Raw genomic sequence first — 19,689 nt, 5'->3', positions numbered from 1 at the left:
TAACCTTGCCCAAGGCTGCCTGTTGTCGCTTAACACCACGAATAGGTGGTATACATTTATTATTGAAAACAAAACTTAGTGTATTCTAGGTGTACAATATTGGATTTTTTTTTCTTTTTCTTTTTTTTTTTTTTTTTTTTTTTTCATCACTTCTACTTGTCCTTGATTAATTTTTCCTTTTTTCGAAACAAAAATATTATTTTCCGCCCTCGGGTGGTTTTGGGAGGCTGGTACTTCCTCGGGCGAAAAAGCAGTTTTCCGGAACTCGTTCGAAAAGTCTCCTTTACGAACCTCGTTACGGACCTCGCCTTCGGCTCGAGCCGCAAACATCTCGGTTCGCAAACAGAGACTTTTCAAACTCGTAGGAAAACTACCATTCATATTTCTTAGATTTTTGAAGAAAAGTCATAAATATATACAAACATTAATACATTATTTTAAAGGGCCAAAGTGCTTTTTTTACCTTGCGACATTTTTCGTATTAATTTTGTATATTAAAATGTACATATTTAATTAGAAATTCCAGCAAAAACCACCATTACGCACAGTAAATGCAAGTTGGCAAAAAAAAAAAAAAAAACTATTATTTTTATTTGTAAAAATTATTATTTTAATAGTTAAAATTATAGTTCAAATAGTTAGAATTATGGTTAGACAAGTAAAATTTTCTTGGCGGGAAAGTAAAATTTATCAACCGATCTTTTTAAGGTTTACCGTTCCAGCATGGTAATTTTTACTGTTCCAACCATAATTTTTACTTTGTGAACCTTAATTTTCACTAAAAAAAACAATAATGTTTAGTGTTAAAAATAATGATTTCATCCTTTTTTGTGCTAATTTGCATCCGATTTACTGTACGGAATGGTAACTTTTGCTGGAATTTGTCTACAATTTTTATTACTTTTTTCTCTCACTGTACATGCAAAATGCAATAACGTTTTGATGTATTTTGCGTCGCTCGCATTTAGTTGCCATAACAGAAACTCAAAAATGAAATCAATGTATGATTCCATAGCAACTGATGTACGTATCCAACACTAAAAACCGTCCTCCAATGAGAAGCTTTATATTCCTGAATCAATTTGATTTTATTATTAAAATTATTTTCGAGGTGTCGAGCTAAATAATTACTCGTTTTAAATTCTCAAATGCAATAATTATTTTAATGGCAGCGAAAAATCGATTATCATCAGCCACGTGAAGTACAAACTGTGACGGAAAAATTAAAAAATAGTAGAGTGTTGATATTCAGCTGAATGAGGTGGTATTTTGATATGATAGAAAAAATCCTAAGATAGTCGTTTTAAGAAAGTAGGTTTGGTATAAAGTTTCTTCTTTACATTAAAGAATATTTACAAGTATTTAAATGTTCAGTTAAAATTGTAATTATTGAAAAATTTTATCTTACTGCTGCATAATCAATTTTTTATTTATTAGATTTCCATTTTTCAATAAAAATTCAAGGCTTACTAAATAATAAACAATGACAACAAAACAAACTTTACGTGATGCTGAACATCTGATAAACGAGTTCTACAGACCATTGTATTGTTACTCTTTTGTTAAAAAATTGTTTATTTACCTCAGAATATGGCCTTATCAAGAACATAAATATGAAGCTCTCATTGTCACATTTATGATGATTGGGATCCTAACAAGTCTTACGCCAACGGTTTTTTAAAAACTTTTACCGCTACTTTTATCATTAGTTATAATCACCAAAAAACTATGATTTAGAGTAAACCAAAATTTAAAAAAGTAAATTAGTTATCTCGGAGATGTATGGAAAAACAGAATTTTCGTACAGCCAGTTTTCGGCTCACATCTTTTAATAGATTTTACTATATACAAAACATATTTTTCCTGAACTTTTGTCTCTACTTCTAGTCACAACTTAAATTTTTAACACATAAAACTAATTAAATCAACAAACTAGTTTTTTAATTCAAAAAACAAACTTCTTGCATACGCAAGGCCAAAATATTTTTTAGTAAAAAGTGTGGTTATACGTTTTTTGTTGCAACATTTTTATGATTGGAGTTACAACGTTTAGTCTAAAACAAATGAAAAGCTCTTAAATTCAGTATTGATTCAAAAAAATCTGCTCTGAGAGTTGATCATAACGAAAGTTATGTCTGACTGCATTTTCGATCAAAACCATACTAACAATATAAATAATCGTCAATTAAATTAACTAAAAAATCTTTAATTGGGTTCAAATCATCAACACCTTCGATTGTTTGGAAATAGTCTAGTGGATGATGTAACTTTAATTATAGTTTGGAAGTAAATGGCAACTGAAAAAGTAAATTACCAAAATCTTTTGGCCAGATTCAATTGATGACAGTTACAATTGCTCGTGAAGTGTGCAAAAATATTTTTCGAAATTTTTGGTTTTCTCTAACTTACAATTTTTTTGGATTTTATAATGTACATTATTTAAAATGAAATTAATGTCCTTCCTTTTGTGAAGTTTGTTCACTTGGTCAAAAATAGACATGATTTCGAAGAACTGATCGAGTGCTTCTTACCTGTGGTTATTGGGTACGGCGCAATACTCGCAGTTGTGATAATCATCGCTTTTCAAGATACGGTATGTTTAAAAAAAATCTCAACTTTCCAAACATGTAAGAAAAGATTCTACCAAATAACATAACAAAGTACGGGTAAGCCTACTGATTTAAATATAGGGTGACAAAAACGATAATAATTATTCATTATCATAGAATCAAATTGCATTTTTTTACAGTTAAACCGGTAACTGGTGTAGACAAGTGGAATTAGCTTTTACGCCACCAAAACGTCTTATTGGAGTAAAGAAAAATTGTTGTCACATGAGTTTGATAAAAGTTGTGGTAAAAATACCAAATGCGAACAAAAGCCGTAAAAATGGTAAAAATGTACAAAATACACTTTTGCGTCTGGAACGAAAAGTCAAAACCAGTCAAAATAGTTACAGAGTAAAATCGTTCATACTTAGTGAATAGACGCAAAAATTAACCGTGTTGGCCTGGTAGTTGCTTTTCAAAATTCAATGCTTTTTAAAATGTTGTAACTTACGCTCTAATAAAAATCTAAAATTTTTTATTTGTTTTATCTGCGCTGAACTAAAGATTTATATATTCAACGATTGTTTTATTTGTTTTGCAAGCTATTTTTGTTAACCTTTTTTTTTTTTTTTTTTTTTTTAAGTTTGATTTAAAATTTTTTCTTGTGGTTTACAGGAGAACCAGTGGACTTGTATACGTTTCAACAAGTCTCATTTTTGCGACGTTTCTTGTGCATATTTTTTGTTTGTACGAATATTGTGAATAAGCTTAAAAATTTGTTTTTACACACCAAAAATCTCGTTTGACCATTTTTGCCATTTTTGTGATAAAAAATGTGCTCTTATCCAACGAAAACTACCATTACGTCACTATTGCCCAAAGTAAAAACATGAGTGCCCAAAGGGTGTGTTTCTTGTATGTTTGTACCCAAGTCGTGTAATATTGTTTTTTCCGCCCTCGGGTGGTTTTGGGAGGCTGGTACTTCCTCGGGCGAAAAAGCAGTTTTCCGGAACTCGTTCGAAAAGTCTCCTTTACGAACCTCGTTACGTCCCTCGCCTTCGGCTCGGGCCGCAAACCTATCGGTTCGCAAATAGAGACTTTTCAAACTCGTAGGAAAACTACTATTTCTTACCGAAGGCGCAAAGTGCAATTTTGCGCATTTTGACAAAGTGATTGCAAGGGCACAAAATCTGTCCTGAGGGTGCAAAGCGGCAGTTGCACTCCAAGCTCATGGTAGGAAAACTACTATTCTTCACCCTGGGCGCAAAAACTTTGCGGTTGTAAAAAAAAAAAAAAACCTACTATTTCTCATCTAAGGTGGAATGTGCAACTGCCGTTGTTTGCCCTTTTGATGACTTTGCATCCTTGGACAAAAAAGTTCTTTGGGCCCAGAGAAGGCTAATGCATTTTATCGCGTGCAGTGTGTCCACGACCGCAATAATTTCGCACTCGAGAAGTAAAACGGTATACGCGACACGGGCAAAAACGTATACAACCATACGCTTCGGGCGCACAAGTTTGTACTCTCTGCTCTAGGTACGTAACGTACTATGATTAGTTTTATTTTCGCTCAAAATACAATTTCGTGTATTTTTTGAGTTTCCGTGAATTTTTTTGATTTACCAATAACGAATTTAGTAATCGAACTCAATCGAAATTTTTAAATGGATTTGCTTTTGGAGTGTGGGTAATTTTTATGATTAGAACTAGTGGGTTACCAATTTTCTGTTAATGGCATTAGAGACGCAACTGAAAAAAGTATAAATAAAATAAACAATTTTTTATACAATTTATAGAGCAAGGAAATGTTCAAAATATTATGCGAGAACTGGAAAAATACGAAGAATAAAGAGGAATATGCAGTATTGCGCAGTTATGCGAAAGGAGGAAAACAGTTTTCTGCTTTTTTAATTGGTAAAGTTTTTAATTAGGACGTATACAGTCACCGTATTGAATCCAAGCTAAACTTTATGTTATACTGTACATATGTTGTAATATAAAAACTTGTACGTGTAAAAACTTCAACTCACAGTGCAAATGAGCATCATTCAACGCAACACTTGAAACGAGTATCAATTAAGGAGATTTGGAGAAAAGTTCAGAATGTAGAATCGTGCCCAATAAATGTATGCTACAATTTAACACGGTCTCTTAAGAGAGAGAGCAAGTTTAGGTTGCCTTTTAATTGAAATTAGGGTACCCTACAAATCGACGCCCTGGGCGAAGACTATGCCCTTTTTTCACGCCCGGACGAAAACTATGCCATTTTTTTCTAGTCCGTGTGAAGACTATTACATTTTTTCCGAGTCTGGACGAAGATATGGACTTTTTCTGGAGCCCAGATGAAGTACAATTCATTTAAGCTCACCTTACATTTGTGTTTGTAATTAGATAATAATATATAGTCAAATATACTTGTACAGTGGTTGTTGTTTACATTTATATAAATAATTGTAAATAATAATACACCATTATAAATATAATAGTACAAACTCAGGAATGTTTTTACAAGCATGGTAATTTGCAATTAACGACTATAAAAGGCTTTTTGATGTTTTATTTCCAAATTTTTTATTTTTTCTACATTTTTGTTGATTAAAATAAGTAACTAATATATTTATTGTAACTTGAAGTTAGAACATTAATAAAATTTGTACAATTCGTAATATAATAAAATATAATGTTTGTTATAAAAATTTAGGAAAAAGAAAACTTTTTTTTATTAATTAATGTTTGTAAGACATGGATATTTGGATTACAAAGTATTTTTTAACACATGAATAAATTAGCAATTTTAAATTAATTACAGTTATTGTTATATACAATTTACGGAATCTTTAAAAAGAAATCTCAAAAACCCCTTTTTTTCAAACACTCATCAAAACTCCAAATACTTAAGCCGTTAGACCTGCTAAGAATAATCATTTCATTTTGTTTTTTTACAAAGGCGTCTGTAGATTCACGTACATGTGAATCTCGATGTGAAGATAAAACTTATATCGATATAAATAAATACACAAGTATCGAGAAATCTGAAAATGTTAAATCGTTTTCAGAAGCTTCGTATTCGTGAGCTTCTTGCAGCGTATACTAGTAGCTAGTAGAGGGGTTAGTAAATGATATTGGGGTGTTTTTTTATTTAGTTTTCGTCTGGACGCGAGAAAAAGACATATTTTTAGCCCAGACTCAGAAAAAAAGGCATAGTCTTCGCCCGGGACGTCGAAAGGGCATAGTTTACGTCCAGGGCCAATTAGGGCATAGTCTTCATCCGGGGCGTCGAAAGGGCATAGTTTACGTCGAGGGCCAATTAGGGCATAGTCTTCATCCGGGGCGTCGATATATATTAGACTTAAAATAAAAGATTTCATAGGTACCTTAGTACAAAAGGAAGATGTTCGACAAAAAAATTACGTCTCGCCAGGCATTTTTCAAAAATATGATAAATTACAGTCGAACAGGTTGAAGTTTGGCGAGTGCAAGAGGAAGTGCGCGATAAAGGGGGTACATCTGCGCGAGCAAGGGGTACTCCCCGTTCCTCGTCTTTCTGAATGATACTCCAAAATCTCCTTAATATAACTGTATTAAACAAAAGAATCAATGCACACATTTAAGACAAGAACTAACTTGGTGTTATATCAAAACTTGAAGTAAGTTTTTGCTTCTCAAATGTATTTTACATAGCTTTTATGAATTACAGCTCTAGAAATTATGGATACTGTATTTTTTACTTTGATGAAATCACTACCTGCTATATTAAACTACGTCAATCCACTCGACGAACCTCGCCCTTTAAGTAGTTTATTGGGCGTCGATTACTATTTCTTTGATTGGAAAGACTATTATTGGCTCACCTTTGCACACTGTTTTCAAGCAGCTTGTCTTTCCATGATGATAATTATTATTGCAGATATTGGCTTTATCACGCTAGTTCAGCATTCCTGCAGTATGTTCGCCATTTTAGGGTACGCATTATAATATGTTAATACACATAATGACATATAAAATGGAGTTTCGTTATATAATTATTTTCTTATAGAGTAAAATTGAATACAGTAAGTAAAACAAACGCCAAGTTTTTAAAGGGTGATATTCGACTTCAGTATTATAATCAAGATAAATACATCTGTGACATGATAGGCGAGTGTATAAGGTATCACTGCCGATGTATAAGGTTCGCAGTCTACAATTGATTTTTTTAATTTTCTTTTGCTCATTGAAAAAACCTTTTCTGTCTACGTTTTACAGACTTGTTGACTTAACAGAGCGCGAGTTTAATATCCCGTTTCTTATGTCGCAGTTTGTAAATATGATTCTGATAAGCATGACATCTGTACAAGTCAGTAAATATAAATTAAAATAACAAAGGTGAAAATGATAAATTAAGAGACAATATTTCTTAGGTGATTCTTTACACCAACGAACCTATAAAACTAATTACTTTTGTAACAAATTGTACTGTGGGTATATGCCGATTGTTTTACATATCTTACTATTCTCAGAGATTGTTTGATCATAGCGCTAAAGTACACGAATTCGCGTAAGTTTGAAATATCTTATGACAATCGTTTGCTGTATTTTATGTGAATCATGATCTTATGTAATAAGAAATAATTTTTAGATCAAACTGCGAATGGTATAACTTTCCACCAAAAGCTAAGAAATTGATGTTGTTTGTGCTCGTAAGAAGTTCAAGACCTTCTTACATTACAGCTGGCAAAGTCATGCTGATTAATTTAAACACCTTTTGTTCGGTAAGGAAAATTTTGAAGGAAATGTAAGACTTTTTAATGGGCTCATCTATTTTTTTTAGCTTATGCAATCTGCAGCTTCATACATCGCGGTAATTTGGTCAATGAATTCTAAAAAATAGCACTTGATGATTATGGATTAAACAAAATCTATTATTGTGAAATGTAGATGAGAAGTCGTAGTATGAGTTAATAAATGTATTATAAAAATAAACTATCTTCACAAAGAGTCATATTATTTGTTTTATTTATTTCTCATTTCAAATAGCTAATAACAATATCCCTTGTATTACTTACCATCTTAATCATAAAAATTTAACTAAAAGTGAAAAGGGAAACTACGGTACATTGTGGCTTTAATTGATTAAAATTTTGTCCTTCAATTCTTTATATTTTTCGAAATCTTGCTTTCATTTAGAATGCTCGCCACATTATTAAAAAGTCAATTAAATGTCATAAAATAAATCTATACTTGAATTACCTGGATATTTTTCACTAAATATATTCTTTAACCAAATAAGCTTCGAGTAATTGATATTCCTGCAATGATAAATAAGTAAAGGAGCTTCGCTAGCTGAATGATTTGGGTACTGGCTACTCAGCCTAGAATACTCTAAGGATTCATTGCACTCAAATTCTGCTGTCTAAAATTTTCTACGCTTTTTGAAATTTTTTCAAAAGAAAGCGATACCTAGGATGTCAAAAACTCATCAATTTAATTTTCTGGCGAATATTGGGTTATTCTGGACAATGTCTTCTTTCCAGAGAAGCCAACACCTGTCTAGCTCAATCAAGTAAGGTTACCAACAGTTTAAACTAATTACAGCAAGGTGGTCTTACAAAACGTGATACTGACGGGGTGTACTTTTTCAAATGTGTGTGTGTGTGTGTGATTTTTGTAATTTTGAAAACATTTTAAAAAGTATTTAAGTATTTTAAAATGAGTTCTATTATCTAATACGTGTTGCACTCATTAGGCAGAAAAATTTTTTTATTCGTTTGACAATGTTAATATTTATGAATGACAAAAGTCTTTATCAATAAAAATGTTTTTTATTCAGAAAAAAATAGTTCTCTTAGATGCTAAAAAGTTAATAAAGTAATCATACCCAAGGCTGTTTGTATATTTGTTGCCTGTAGGTGTATACATTTATTATTAAAGAAACTTGGTATATTCTAGATGTGCAATATTGGATTTGTTTTCACTTTTATTTGCCCTTGGTATATTTTTCTCTGTTTAGAACAATAATATTATTTTACCTTTCTAAGATTTTTAATAACTTTAGTAAAAAAACGATAAGTTTTAAATAAGTGGCAAATGCTTATTGTTTTGCCTGAAAAATACATACTTAGTGAGAAATGTCCTCCTTTACCAGCTAATGTCTTAAGTTGAAAAAATATGACCGAGGTATCGTAGAAAATGCTATGTTCCTCTACGTAAAGTATATATATAATAATATGATGTACATACAAAACAAACTAACACCTTAATGTATTCAGCTATACTTTCATATTGATGTTTTACATAAGAAATTCGACAACAAAAGCAATGCGCAGTCCCTAATCATCGCGTTTAAGTTTGTTGTCACATGCACGATTGTGTGCACACGCTGCAGTACGCAAGAGTTCAACCCAGTATTTTAGTTGAAGTGATTGTCCATACATTTAATAAATTTATTGCTTGGAAATTAAGAGAAAGTGACTTATTTTTTTTGCTGGGCAAAACAGATCATAAGCTACACAGGCTACGATTTTTCGCAAATTTTCAGTGCAGAGATTAGTCATAATATTCAACTACTTCGGATGATTTTCTATGTGAACAGCAATAAAAGATTTTTATTTCCATTCAAACTGATTTTAGTATTAATTTTATGAAGTATCGTTTTATTAAATAAATCTACAAAGACAAATATTAAGATTAGGTACAAAGTTAAGTTTAAGCATACAAAACCTCACTTTAAAATAAAAAAAAATAAATTTACGTTTTATTTGTTGGTATGGTTACAAAAATTTGCGTGATTATTTATTCGACATACCTTTTTTTATTTCTAAAATTTAGAGCTTTGATAGTAAGTGATGGTGAAACCAAAGATATCGCAATCTACGGATCAAATGATGGATGATTTCTACAGACGCTCACATTGTTACTGGATAAACAGAATATCTTTCCTCATTATCGGACAGTGGCCTTATCAAAAAGATAAACAACACAAATTAGTCTCGACAATGTGGTGGATTTTACTTGCAACGGCTACTATACCAATGGTTACTATTCGAGGAATATCCATTGTTTACTAATACCTTAATCAGTTCGCGCTAAATCATTGATTTCAAATTAAACCTGATTATATTTTTACTGTTAAGGTGATTAACTTCATCAAAGTTATCCACGATTATGAGAAGCTGATTGAATCCTACTTATCTATCGAGTTTATCTACACTGCAGAAGTCTATTTGTTTAACGACTATGTTCTCAACGATTTGGTATTTTCTGAAAACAAATTTCATTGCGTTGTAGTTATCTTCTTAACAAGTGTGGGAAAAGATTTATCTACTTTATGAGTCGTGATTAATGTGCATAAGTGGCTGGATTTACCATATCGAGCCATAAGTGCGAGAATATTCGACACACGAGTTGCGAAAAAAATTTTTTGTTATTCGTGTGATGAATATTTAGTTCAAAATAGAAAAAAATTGATGTAAGGTGTATGGTAATTAATTGTGCATTTTTCATTATGTTTGTACATATTAACTATGTATAATTGTTATAAAATGTGATGTTTTAAAGATAAGCATGTTAATAACTCGCAAGAAAAGTTGTATGGTGGCAATAGTCCCTGACGAGAAATGCAAACCTTTCATTGCGGAAGGGGTGCGGGTAGTTAGAGCTGAAACTATAAAAAATCAAATAGTCGTTCTTTATAAGAAAATTTTATTCATTTCGTTTCATTTCATAAAACCCCACGTAACAAGCACTTTCCAAAAAAAAATCAATCTATTTCAAATTTTATATAATAACAAAAATGTCATATAAAATTAGTAATTACTTTTGTGCACTGATTTATCCTTAGATAATTAAAAGTTTATAATTTAACTTTTTAATATTAAGAAAACTTGTTCTTCAACTGTACTTATGACCGCAATAATCTTAAAAGTTGATAAAGTAAAATTTCAAACAGTATTTAAAAACAGAAAAGTATTGAAATATTGACGTGCGAGATTTATGTATTTAAACGCTGCTTTTATCACAGAACGTTTATAGTTTCACATACAAACATACTATGTACGAAGAAATTACAGTTGAACAGTTTGTTTGACATTACACGAGCGAGTTGTAGTACTACTTGTAGTATTTATAAAGACAAGTAATATCTCGTATGAGTATATATAGTAATCTAAAAATGTTTATACTAACCACGTATGATAAACAAAAAAATTGGAGAATTTAATCACACACGTTTAACATACTAGCTTTCAAATATTTTCCTTTTTCTAGAATCATTCAAGCTTTTGCCTTATTAACATTTGCAATTATAGTAAAATTCAACAGTTTTCGATATACAAGGCTTAACAACTGTATATAAAACCTAATTTTCCTACCTAGAGCACTGCCGTCCGACGGAAAAAAGGTAAGTATAAGTGACATGAGAGATAATCAATGAAAACTAAGTGTCTTCAAAAATCAATGATAATTTGAGTATTGGACCGCGGAAAAACTTTTTTTTTATATAAATATCATATAATTATTCTATTTTCCACAAAAGAAAAACGATTTTTCGATGGGAAATATGAAAATCTACACTTACCCTTCTAACTCGGCGCAATTTTCTTGTAAAAAAAGGGTAAGTACAAAAATACAGCTTATACCATGGGGCTTATCCTTTTTCTAGTTTGGAATCCAAGGCGGTGCTCATCGACTTTACAACGTAAAAAAGGGTAAGTGTACTTACGCTGTCTGCCTGGCACGATTTCCATGTTTTGTGTCACTTACCCTTTTTTTGATCACTACGATAATTATTAGCAATTTCTCCAATTTTCATTAAATTATTACTAAATCACGGTATAAGATATTTAATTTGTATATGTACTATTAGACGCAGAATTGTCTGACGAATCGATTGGTATAAATAACTCGTTTTCGACAAAAACGTCACTTATGCCTTTTTTCCGTTAGACGTCAGAGCAATGTACCGTATACGGTCCATCAGCCCAAAAAATAGCCTTGGTGATGGTGGTGCTTCTGTGACAAAAACTACTATATTAATCTCTCATAACAAATATTTAAAACAAAATTATAAAACTTAAATATAACCGAGTCTATTTTGATGTTTTTGAGAAGTTTTGATAGAATTTTGTTGTAGTTTGTAGTAACATTCTTCAGGCCCTCATCATGGGACTGCCACCACTAGACCCCCACCCAACCTTTCTTGCGAATCTTAAATGTATATTATTTCAAATGAATCATCTTTTAATTGGTGCAACGGGATATTTTGTGTGGGTTTCCTCATATGCAAGTGGAATTTTCCCGAATTTTTGTTATGAACTCGCACTTATAGCTGATAGGTACGCGTAGCCCGTACCACGCGTTTCCACTAATTCCCAAAGTCTTCTTTTCCGCACTTCTACGTAAATAACTGTTCCATACTTCTGGCGTTTTTCTTAATGTTCGGACATTCAATGCGCTTTTGCAAGGAAAAGCAGGATTTACTGCTGGTGCACATCCTTTTATAGGATGATAACAATTATGCGCAGTTATCATAAATTTTGTAAAATATTTTGGTTCACAATGACGCATTGAACGTCTGGATTTTGCGAATAACTTTAGAATATAAGTACACTTCTCATATAAATGTTTTTCTGTCAGCTACAAACAAAAGCTCAATTGCATGAGGAAATAGTATGTATGTAATGATGTAAAATGTATTTATCTGTATGACTTGAAGAAGATGGAAATTCTGAAAACGATGTATGAAAATTGGAAAAATGTAGAGGACCAGGAGGAACTATCAATAATCAAAAAGTACGCGAAAAGAGGAACTACGTTTACTAAGATCATGTCTGGTAACGAACTTACACTCATACCTCAATCATATTATTGTTCACGCTTTTTTATAAGTTTTCCATACTATTTAAGTTGGTCACGCTTTACTTTCATTGTTAATACCTTTATTCTGTTTATGTGTTTTTTACATCTCACGTATGATGTAGTTATAGTAAGATTTTAAAATTTTTTTCAATCGTTACAAGTCTATAAGTTTGTGTATATTGTTTCAAAGTTTGAAAAACTTTGAAACAATCAAATGGTAATGCTTCATAGTACTTATTAACAGTAAATTAAAATATTTAGGTTATACTAGCTAAAATGGGCTGAAAAATGAGCCAGGAACATTTTTTCTTTTTTACATCCTTCCTTCCCAATTAAAAAAATTTTATTTCAAAGAGGCACCACGAGAGATTTTCATACAATTATTATTAAGCTATTAAAAGGATCCTCATTGACTATAAAATTTTTTCTGTTGCTCAACAGTGCTGTTACCTTTTAGGATGTATCTTAGAAAGCTCACTGCAAAAATTTAATTCTATCAAGGAACACTAGCACAATTATTTACCATAACAGTTTAATTGTACTACTTTCAACAATTCAATAAATGTTATTGAAAGTAAATAAATGTTAAAGTTGAGCTCCTTACCATAAGTTTTTACAAAAGTTGACTTTAACTTATTTTTTTTCATGCATACAAATACTTTGTTAAAATGCAGAGACATTGTAAAAAAGCAAATTAAGTACTGAACTGTAGCTTCTGAATTTAGTCAGACAAATTTCGTGTCACATTAAAATGCATTTCAATTAAAATCAATGTAAAACATAAACGAAATATCGCGTTTTCCGATTCATTACAGTTGAAGTCGGTGTTTGTATGCCGGTATACTGCTTTACAAAGCTATTGCCTGCTATTTTAAACTACATCGACCCACTCGTCGAACCTCGTCCTCTAACTAACATAGCAGAATGCGACTATTACTTCTTCGATTGGGAAGACTACTACGTGCTTACGTTCTTACATTATTTCCTAGCCGCATGTCTCGTTGTCTTGATAGTAAATACTGTGGACGATTACTATTGCAAAGCTACCCAGCACGCTTGTGGCATGTTTGACATTTTAAGGTAAATATTGAGTTGATAGTTTTCAAAGATGTACGAATACTATGATTTATTGAAAGCTATTTCTTTGTATTTTAATGCCATTACAGAGTCAAATTGAATAAATTAAATGATAAAAATTTTAATTTCGTAAATGATGACGTCCGATTTCAATATTGCACCAAAGACGACTACATTTGTCGGGAGATTGGCAAGTGTGTAATATATCATTGCCACTGCATTAGGTCTGTGGGCTATACTTGAACTATTTAAAAAAATTTCCTTTACTTGATTAAAATTATTATTCTCGCGTTAGACAGATTTGCCGACTTGATAGAGCGTACTTTTACGTATGCATTTTTCTTGACACTATTTACAAATATGCTTCAAATAAGCATCACTGCACTACACGTAAGTACTAATCATTAAAAAAGGAAAAATTAGCCAATGGTAATAATTTTTAGCTGAACCACGTGTCTTTCAGGTTATTCGTGATACGTCTAAATCCATCACAACGCTGAATTTTTTGTTAATCTGTGCAATATCTATAGCCCGATTGTTTTACCTTTCTTACGCAGGTCAAACATTACTTGATCACAGTTCTAAAGTAGATGAATATGTGTAAATTATTTATATTTGATGATAATTAAAATTTTTTTTCAAACGATTGATATCTCATGTTGCAACTGATTTACTTTAGATATAACTGCAAATGGTATGATTTTCCACCGAAAGCTAAAAAACGACTATTATTAATGTTAGTTAGAAGTTCAAGACCTTGTTACCTAACAGCCGGTAAAATTATGGGAGTTAATTTAATCACTTTTTCTTCGGTAAGTGCGTAAAAACAATAAATTTCATTAAGTATTACTCAACTTATAATACAACTATTTTTTTAAGCTTATCAAGTCCGCGGTTTCATATGCAACAGTGTTTTTATCAACATCGTCCAAAGAAAGTCCACTTGAAGATTCTTGATAAGTCCGACGAATAATGTATAAATATGGTGTATGTATAGTAAAAAAATTGTAGTACATAGTAATAAATGTGTAAAAACAATACATTATTTGGAAGGGCCTAAGTATTTTTTTCTATCTCGGAGAGTTTTTTGTGTCGTTTGGCCCCACTTTCAGTGGGAAAAATAGTGTTGTAGGAATGGGAAGTTCTTGATATTCGCTCCATTACATTACCATAATCACCACATTTAAGATATGAATATGAACCACAAAAATTATTTTAATTCAGAAAAAAAATTCTCTTTCAAATTGTTTTGAAATCCATACGAAATAATTGAGCTTCGATCCATTCTTATACTCATAAAATCGTGTATTTTTTAAATGTATAATTAAATTATATAGAAGCAAATATTTATATTTTACATTAATTCAATTTTTCTACACCAGTTTTACAAAAAAAAAAAAAAAAAAAAAATAATAATAATTTTTATACCTCGAGGACCAATTTTACCAAGTTAAACACCAAGCCTGAAGGACCCCTTACGATTTCCTTGGTTATAAGTATTGTGCAAAACAGGTGCATAATTTACTTTTTCTACCAGAAAACGCCCAAAGCAAAAAAAAATAAGCTCGAGGTTTTATAGAAAAATCAATATTTGTTGAGGTAAAGCATATATATTTGTGTTATACGTACAAAACGTACTAATGCTTTAATGTATTCGGCTTCGTATTTATATTGATTTTATACACGAGAAATTCGAAAACAAAAGCATTGCGTCGTGACTAACTTTATGGAAGTTTGTAGTAAGACGCAGACTTGTGTGTATACACTAGAATACGCAAGAGTTTTATCCATTATTTTCAATTTTAAGTGTCGATACGTATCAATATTATTTTCAATTTCAAAATAGAAGTGACATTTTTTTTTGCTTGTCAAAATAGATTATAAGCCGAAAAAGCTTCGATCTGTGTAGAAAATTTATAATATAGCAGTGAGTTTTAATATTCAAGTTTTTATGCAAGCAGTGATGAAAAAGTAGAAAAAATAACTATTGTATCAAGTATGCATTTGTAATATACTTTTTTTTAGGGAAAAGAAAAAAACGTTTTCATCAGTATTTTGCAGGATTAAATTTAATTAAATAAATGTACACATTTTATCATAAAATAGATTTGAAAGTCAAAAGTCGAGTTTAAAAATATAGGTGCACATGTATTGGTATACTTACGAACATTTGTTTTATTACTCGTTTAAATTACTATTTTTTATGATCTAGATTAAAAGCTTAAGTAGACAAGGACGAGAAATTAAGAGACATTGCAGTCTACGGTATAAATTATGGATGATTTCTACAGACGATCGTGTCATTACTCATTTTTAAGGAAATGTTTAATGATTATCGGACGATGGCCTTATCAAGACTATAAACAACGCTATCTCGTCACTACAATTTTATGGGTCTCACTTATAAGTGTTAATATACCTTTGGTTAATAACACTTGATAAAAATATATAATTATTGTTTGGTTGATTTTTTCACACTCAAATTTTAATTATAAATTGATTCTGATAATTTTTTCCTGTAAAGGTGATTAACCTCATAAAAGTAATCCACGATTATGAAAAGCTGATTGAGTCCTACTTATCATTATCATTCATCTTTGCCGCAGAGATCACTATTGTGAACGACGCTATTTTCAATGATTCGGTATATCCTAAGCACATTTTATTATATAGTCGTTTGTCACTTAAAAAATGTGGTAAATAAGATTTTTTACACAAATCGTGATTGACTGATGGAATATATTATGATTGAAGTTACCACCCTATCCTTGAGTGTTAGTGTATCACTATTCATGTGAGAAACCATATTTTCCGCACTTGTTACGTAAATCATTACTAGATACTTGTGGGCGTTTTTCGAGAAATTTAGACGTTCAATGTGCTTTTGGTGATAAAAGTTAGCGCCTTTGGGCCCAGTTATCACCCCAAAGTAGATGCACACGAGTGATAAGCGTGATCTTCCATATTTAGTACGGTTACTTTTAACAGGAGTTCATTTTGACTTTATGAAGTATTTGTGATATCTCTGATTAAATACGTTTTCCTTTGGAAAAATATTTTTTTTAACGAGAGTACAGTGAACGTCCGAAATCTATCTAAAACATATTTACGTGTATAAGTATTCACACATGTAACATACATTTTGATGTTGTATAGACATTACTTATCGATATTAAGAAAAATTTAGATACAAAATATACATGCATGTAAGTAGATATAAAAATATGAAATAATATGTTACATTCTTATGTATGGTTTATAGAAAATGAAAACTCTGGTAACGATTTTTGAGAACTGGAAAAATGCAAAGGACAAGGCTGAATTGTCAATTATGATTGATTTTGCAAAGAGAGGAACTACATTTATTAATATTATCTGTGGTAACAACGTTATATCCAAATCACATTCAAACTATCATCAACACTTTCTTATACTTTTGGTGTGCTGTTTAGCGAGCTTCATTACTTTTATTGTCAATACCTTTATCCTGTTTGATTCGTTTTTTTGTGTCTCACATATTTTACCAGATATTTAAGTTTTGTTCATTCTTCTTAGCGTAGTATATGTATATTATGTTGTTTTGCAATTTTTTTAAATTTAAATTTTCAAAACACCCAACAGAAACATTTATAACAATCAATACATGATAAAATGCGCTCAAAAATTTGGCTTTTTTTTTTAACTTAAACATTTTTATTTTTCAATTTACCTTTTTAGCTCAAAAAATTACATCATGATCAAAATAGTTTTTGTCATTATTGTAACGTCTAAAGTACATTTGTGATTGCCCTGATATGACGCTCATTAATATTGTACACTATTTTTTCTACTTAGGGCGCAGTAAACATGAAAATGTTCAAACAAACACCCTGAGGTAAAAATAATTAGTTTTTAATAAAAAAGCATGTTCCCGACTTCGAATAATGTCAAGCCTTCAGTATGTTTTTGATATTTTTTAAAATTATTTTTGTTTTTTTTTTGTTTTATCTATTAAATAATATAACATCGTAATGATGAAAAACGCCACGATAGTCACCTGAAACGTCCCAATTAACATTCCTGACATTTTTTTAATATGTAGACATCAACTGCATATTAAACATAATACATATTTATATACTTGTTATTATATTTACTATACTACTTACACTCATAAGTGTGTTCAATCATTTTATTACAGCTGAAATGGCTATATGTTTTCCGGTATTTTGCCTAGCAAAATTATTGCCTGCTATTTTAAACTACATCGACCCACTCGTTGAACCTCGTCCTCTAACTAACATAGGAGAATGCAATTATTACTTCTTTAACTGGGAAGACTACTACGTGCTTACGTTCTTACATCAATTGTCATGCATGTCTTTTGTTGTTTTGATAATTGCTATTATAGATGGATACTTTTACGTAGTCACCCAACATGCTTCCGGAATGTTTGCCGTTTTAGGGTAAGCACTACATTGATCATTTTTAATAATACGTATATTATGATATGTAAACAGTTAGTAATTATAGTTTTAATACTACTGTAGAGCTAAATTAAATAAAGTATGTGAAACAAATACACAGTTATTAAAAAGTGATATTCAATTTCAATATTGCAACAAAGACGACTACATTTGTCGTGAAATTGGAATATGCACAAGATATCTTTGTGACTACATAAGGTCTGCAAACTATACTAAATCCTTTACAAAACATTCTTTCACCAGATTTCGAAAATTTATTGTTTTTTTTTTTTTCAAACAGATTTGCTGATTTGATAGAGGACACTTTTACATATACATTTTTAATGACATTATTCCCAAATATGCTCCTTGTTAGCATCACTGCAATACAAGTATGTAATAACTAATTAAAACAAAAAAACATTTATTAACCAACAGTTATATTTTTTTTCTAAGCTAAAATTTCTTTTAGGTTATTCGTGCCTCTTCCAAACTCGTCACACTGATAAATTTTTCACTACTCTGTGGCATAGCTATACACCGAATGTTTTATCTTTCTTCCTCTAGTCAAACATTATCCGATCAAAGTACTGGAGTACATGAACTGGTGTAAGTTTTTTCCCTTTAATCAGAATTATTGAAATTGTTTCAATAAAAAAAAGTTCTCGTATTGCAACTATTTTACTTTAGATATAACTGCGACTGGTACAATTTTCCACCGAAAGCTAAAAAACTACTATTATTAATGTTAGTAAGAAGTTCAAGACCTTGTTACCTAACAGCCGGTAAAATAATGCGACTTGATCTAAGCACTTTTTTTATGGTAAGCGTGTAAAAATTAAAAAAATGTATTTAGTACCACTAAGTTATTATTGAAATTATTTTTTTAAAGCTCATTAAATCCTCGGTTTCGTATGCAACTGTGATTTTGTCAACCACGTCTAAAAAATAATCCTTGAAGATTCTTGATGAGTCCAATAAATAATATTTATAAATATAACGTAGATGAAAATTTAATACTTACCAAGTTTTGTTTAGTAATACAAAACCTTGTTTTACATGGTAATATAAAACTTACTAAAGTTTTTTTAACGAGATTATCACTAAATACGAAAACTGTGAACACTATGGCACAAGTATGATTTTGCTACAAGCGATAAATTTATACTTGGTGGTGTATAGAGGTTAAGAAAGAGGAGAAATAGTGGAAAAACTAGTTTCGTTTTTGACCACTAACTGAACTCTTCATGCGTATTTAGTGATAATCTCGTAAAAAAAATCTTAGTAGGTTTTGTATTACTATGTAAAACAAAACTGAGTAAGTATTACATTTTTATCTACGTTTTATTCAATAGATTATCATGAAGAAATAGACACCAAAATCATTAAGTTAGAATTATAAATATATTGTATGTAAAGTTGAGACACTGTCGTATAAAGTAATAAATGCATAGAAACAATAACACATTGTAAAGAGCGATAGTTTTTTAATGTTGGTTTTTTATTGCAACGAACTGTGAGTGGTACGATATTGTAATTTTTCCTCTTAACTATCTGAAAGGACTTAAATACGGTTAATGCACAAAAGCGTTTTATACAAACTTTTTGTGGCATGAATTTTTTCTCATATACTTATTGATGCTTCAACTACAAAAATTCTCTCATTTACTATTTTAAATATCTGTCCAATATTTAAACTTAATCTTTATTGTAAGTAATATAAAGAAACTTAATTGAATTTAAAGAAAAATTTTTTTGGTCGAATTCGATGCATTTGTATTGAC

General features: G+C 30.6%; 1 protein-coding gene across 1 annotated transcript; it reads left to right on the top strand.

Annotated features, from left to right (window-relative positions):
- Window positions 1-6,257: 6,257 nt before the first annotated feature.
- On the top strand, window positions 6,258-18,857 carry LOC149373455 (odorant receptor 67d-like). Its single transcript, XM_089596392.1, has 3 exons — window positions 6,258-6,511; window positions 18,596-18,728; window positions 18,798-18,857. The coding sequence occupies exons 1-3, from the start codon at window positions 6,258-6,260 to the stop codon at window positions 18,855-18,857; spliced, it is 447 nt and encodes a 148-aa protein (XP_089452518.1).
- The last annotated feature ends 832 nt before the right edge of the window (window positions 18,858-19,689 follow it).

The sequence above is a fragment of the Copidosoma floridanum genome, unplaced genomic scaffold (assembly GCF_036245765.1).
Source record: "Copidosoma floridanum isolate Cflo_tuat_1 unplaced genomic scaffold, Cflo_Japanese_pri ptg000030l, whole genome shotgun sequence".
Classification (NCBI taxonomy): Eukaryota; Metazoa; Arthropoda; class Insecta; order Hymenoptera; family Encyrtidae; genus Copidosoma; species Copidosoma floridanum.
Note: the sequence above shows the minus strand (reverse complement) of the source record. Positions and strands in the feature narration are given on the sequence as shown.

Bases quoted from the DNA above. Each gene is read 5' to 3' on its own strand.
- LOC149373455 (XM_089596392.1), top strand. From the start codon at position 6,258: ATGGATACTGTATTTTTTACTTTGATGAAATCACTACCTGCTATATTA. The intron at 6,512-18,595 runs GTACGCATTATA...ATTTTACTTTAG, and splicing joins AGTATGTTCGCCATTTTAGG to ATATAACTGCGACTGGTACA. The intron at 18,729-18,797 runs GTAAGCGTGTAA...ATTTTTTTAAAG, and splicing joins ATCTAAGCACTTTTTTTATG to CTCATTAAATCCTCGGTTTC.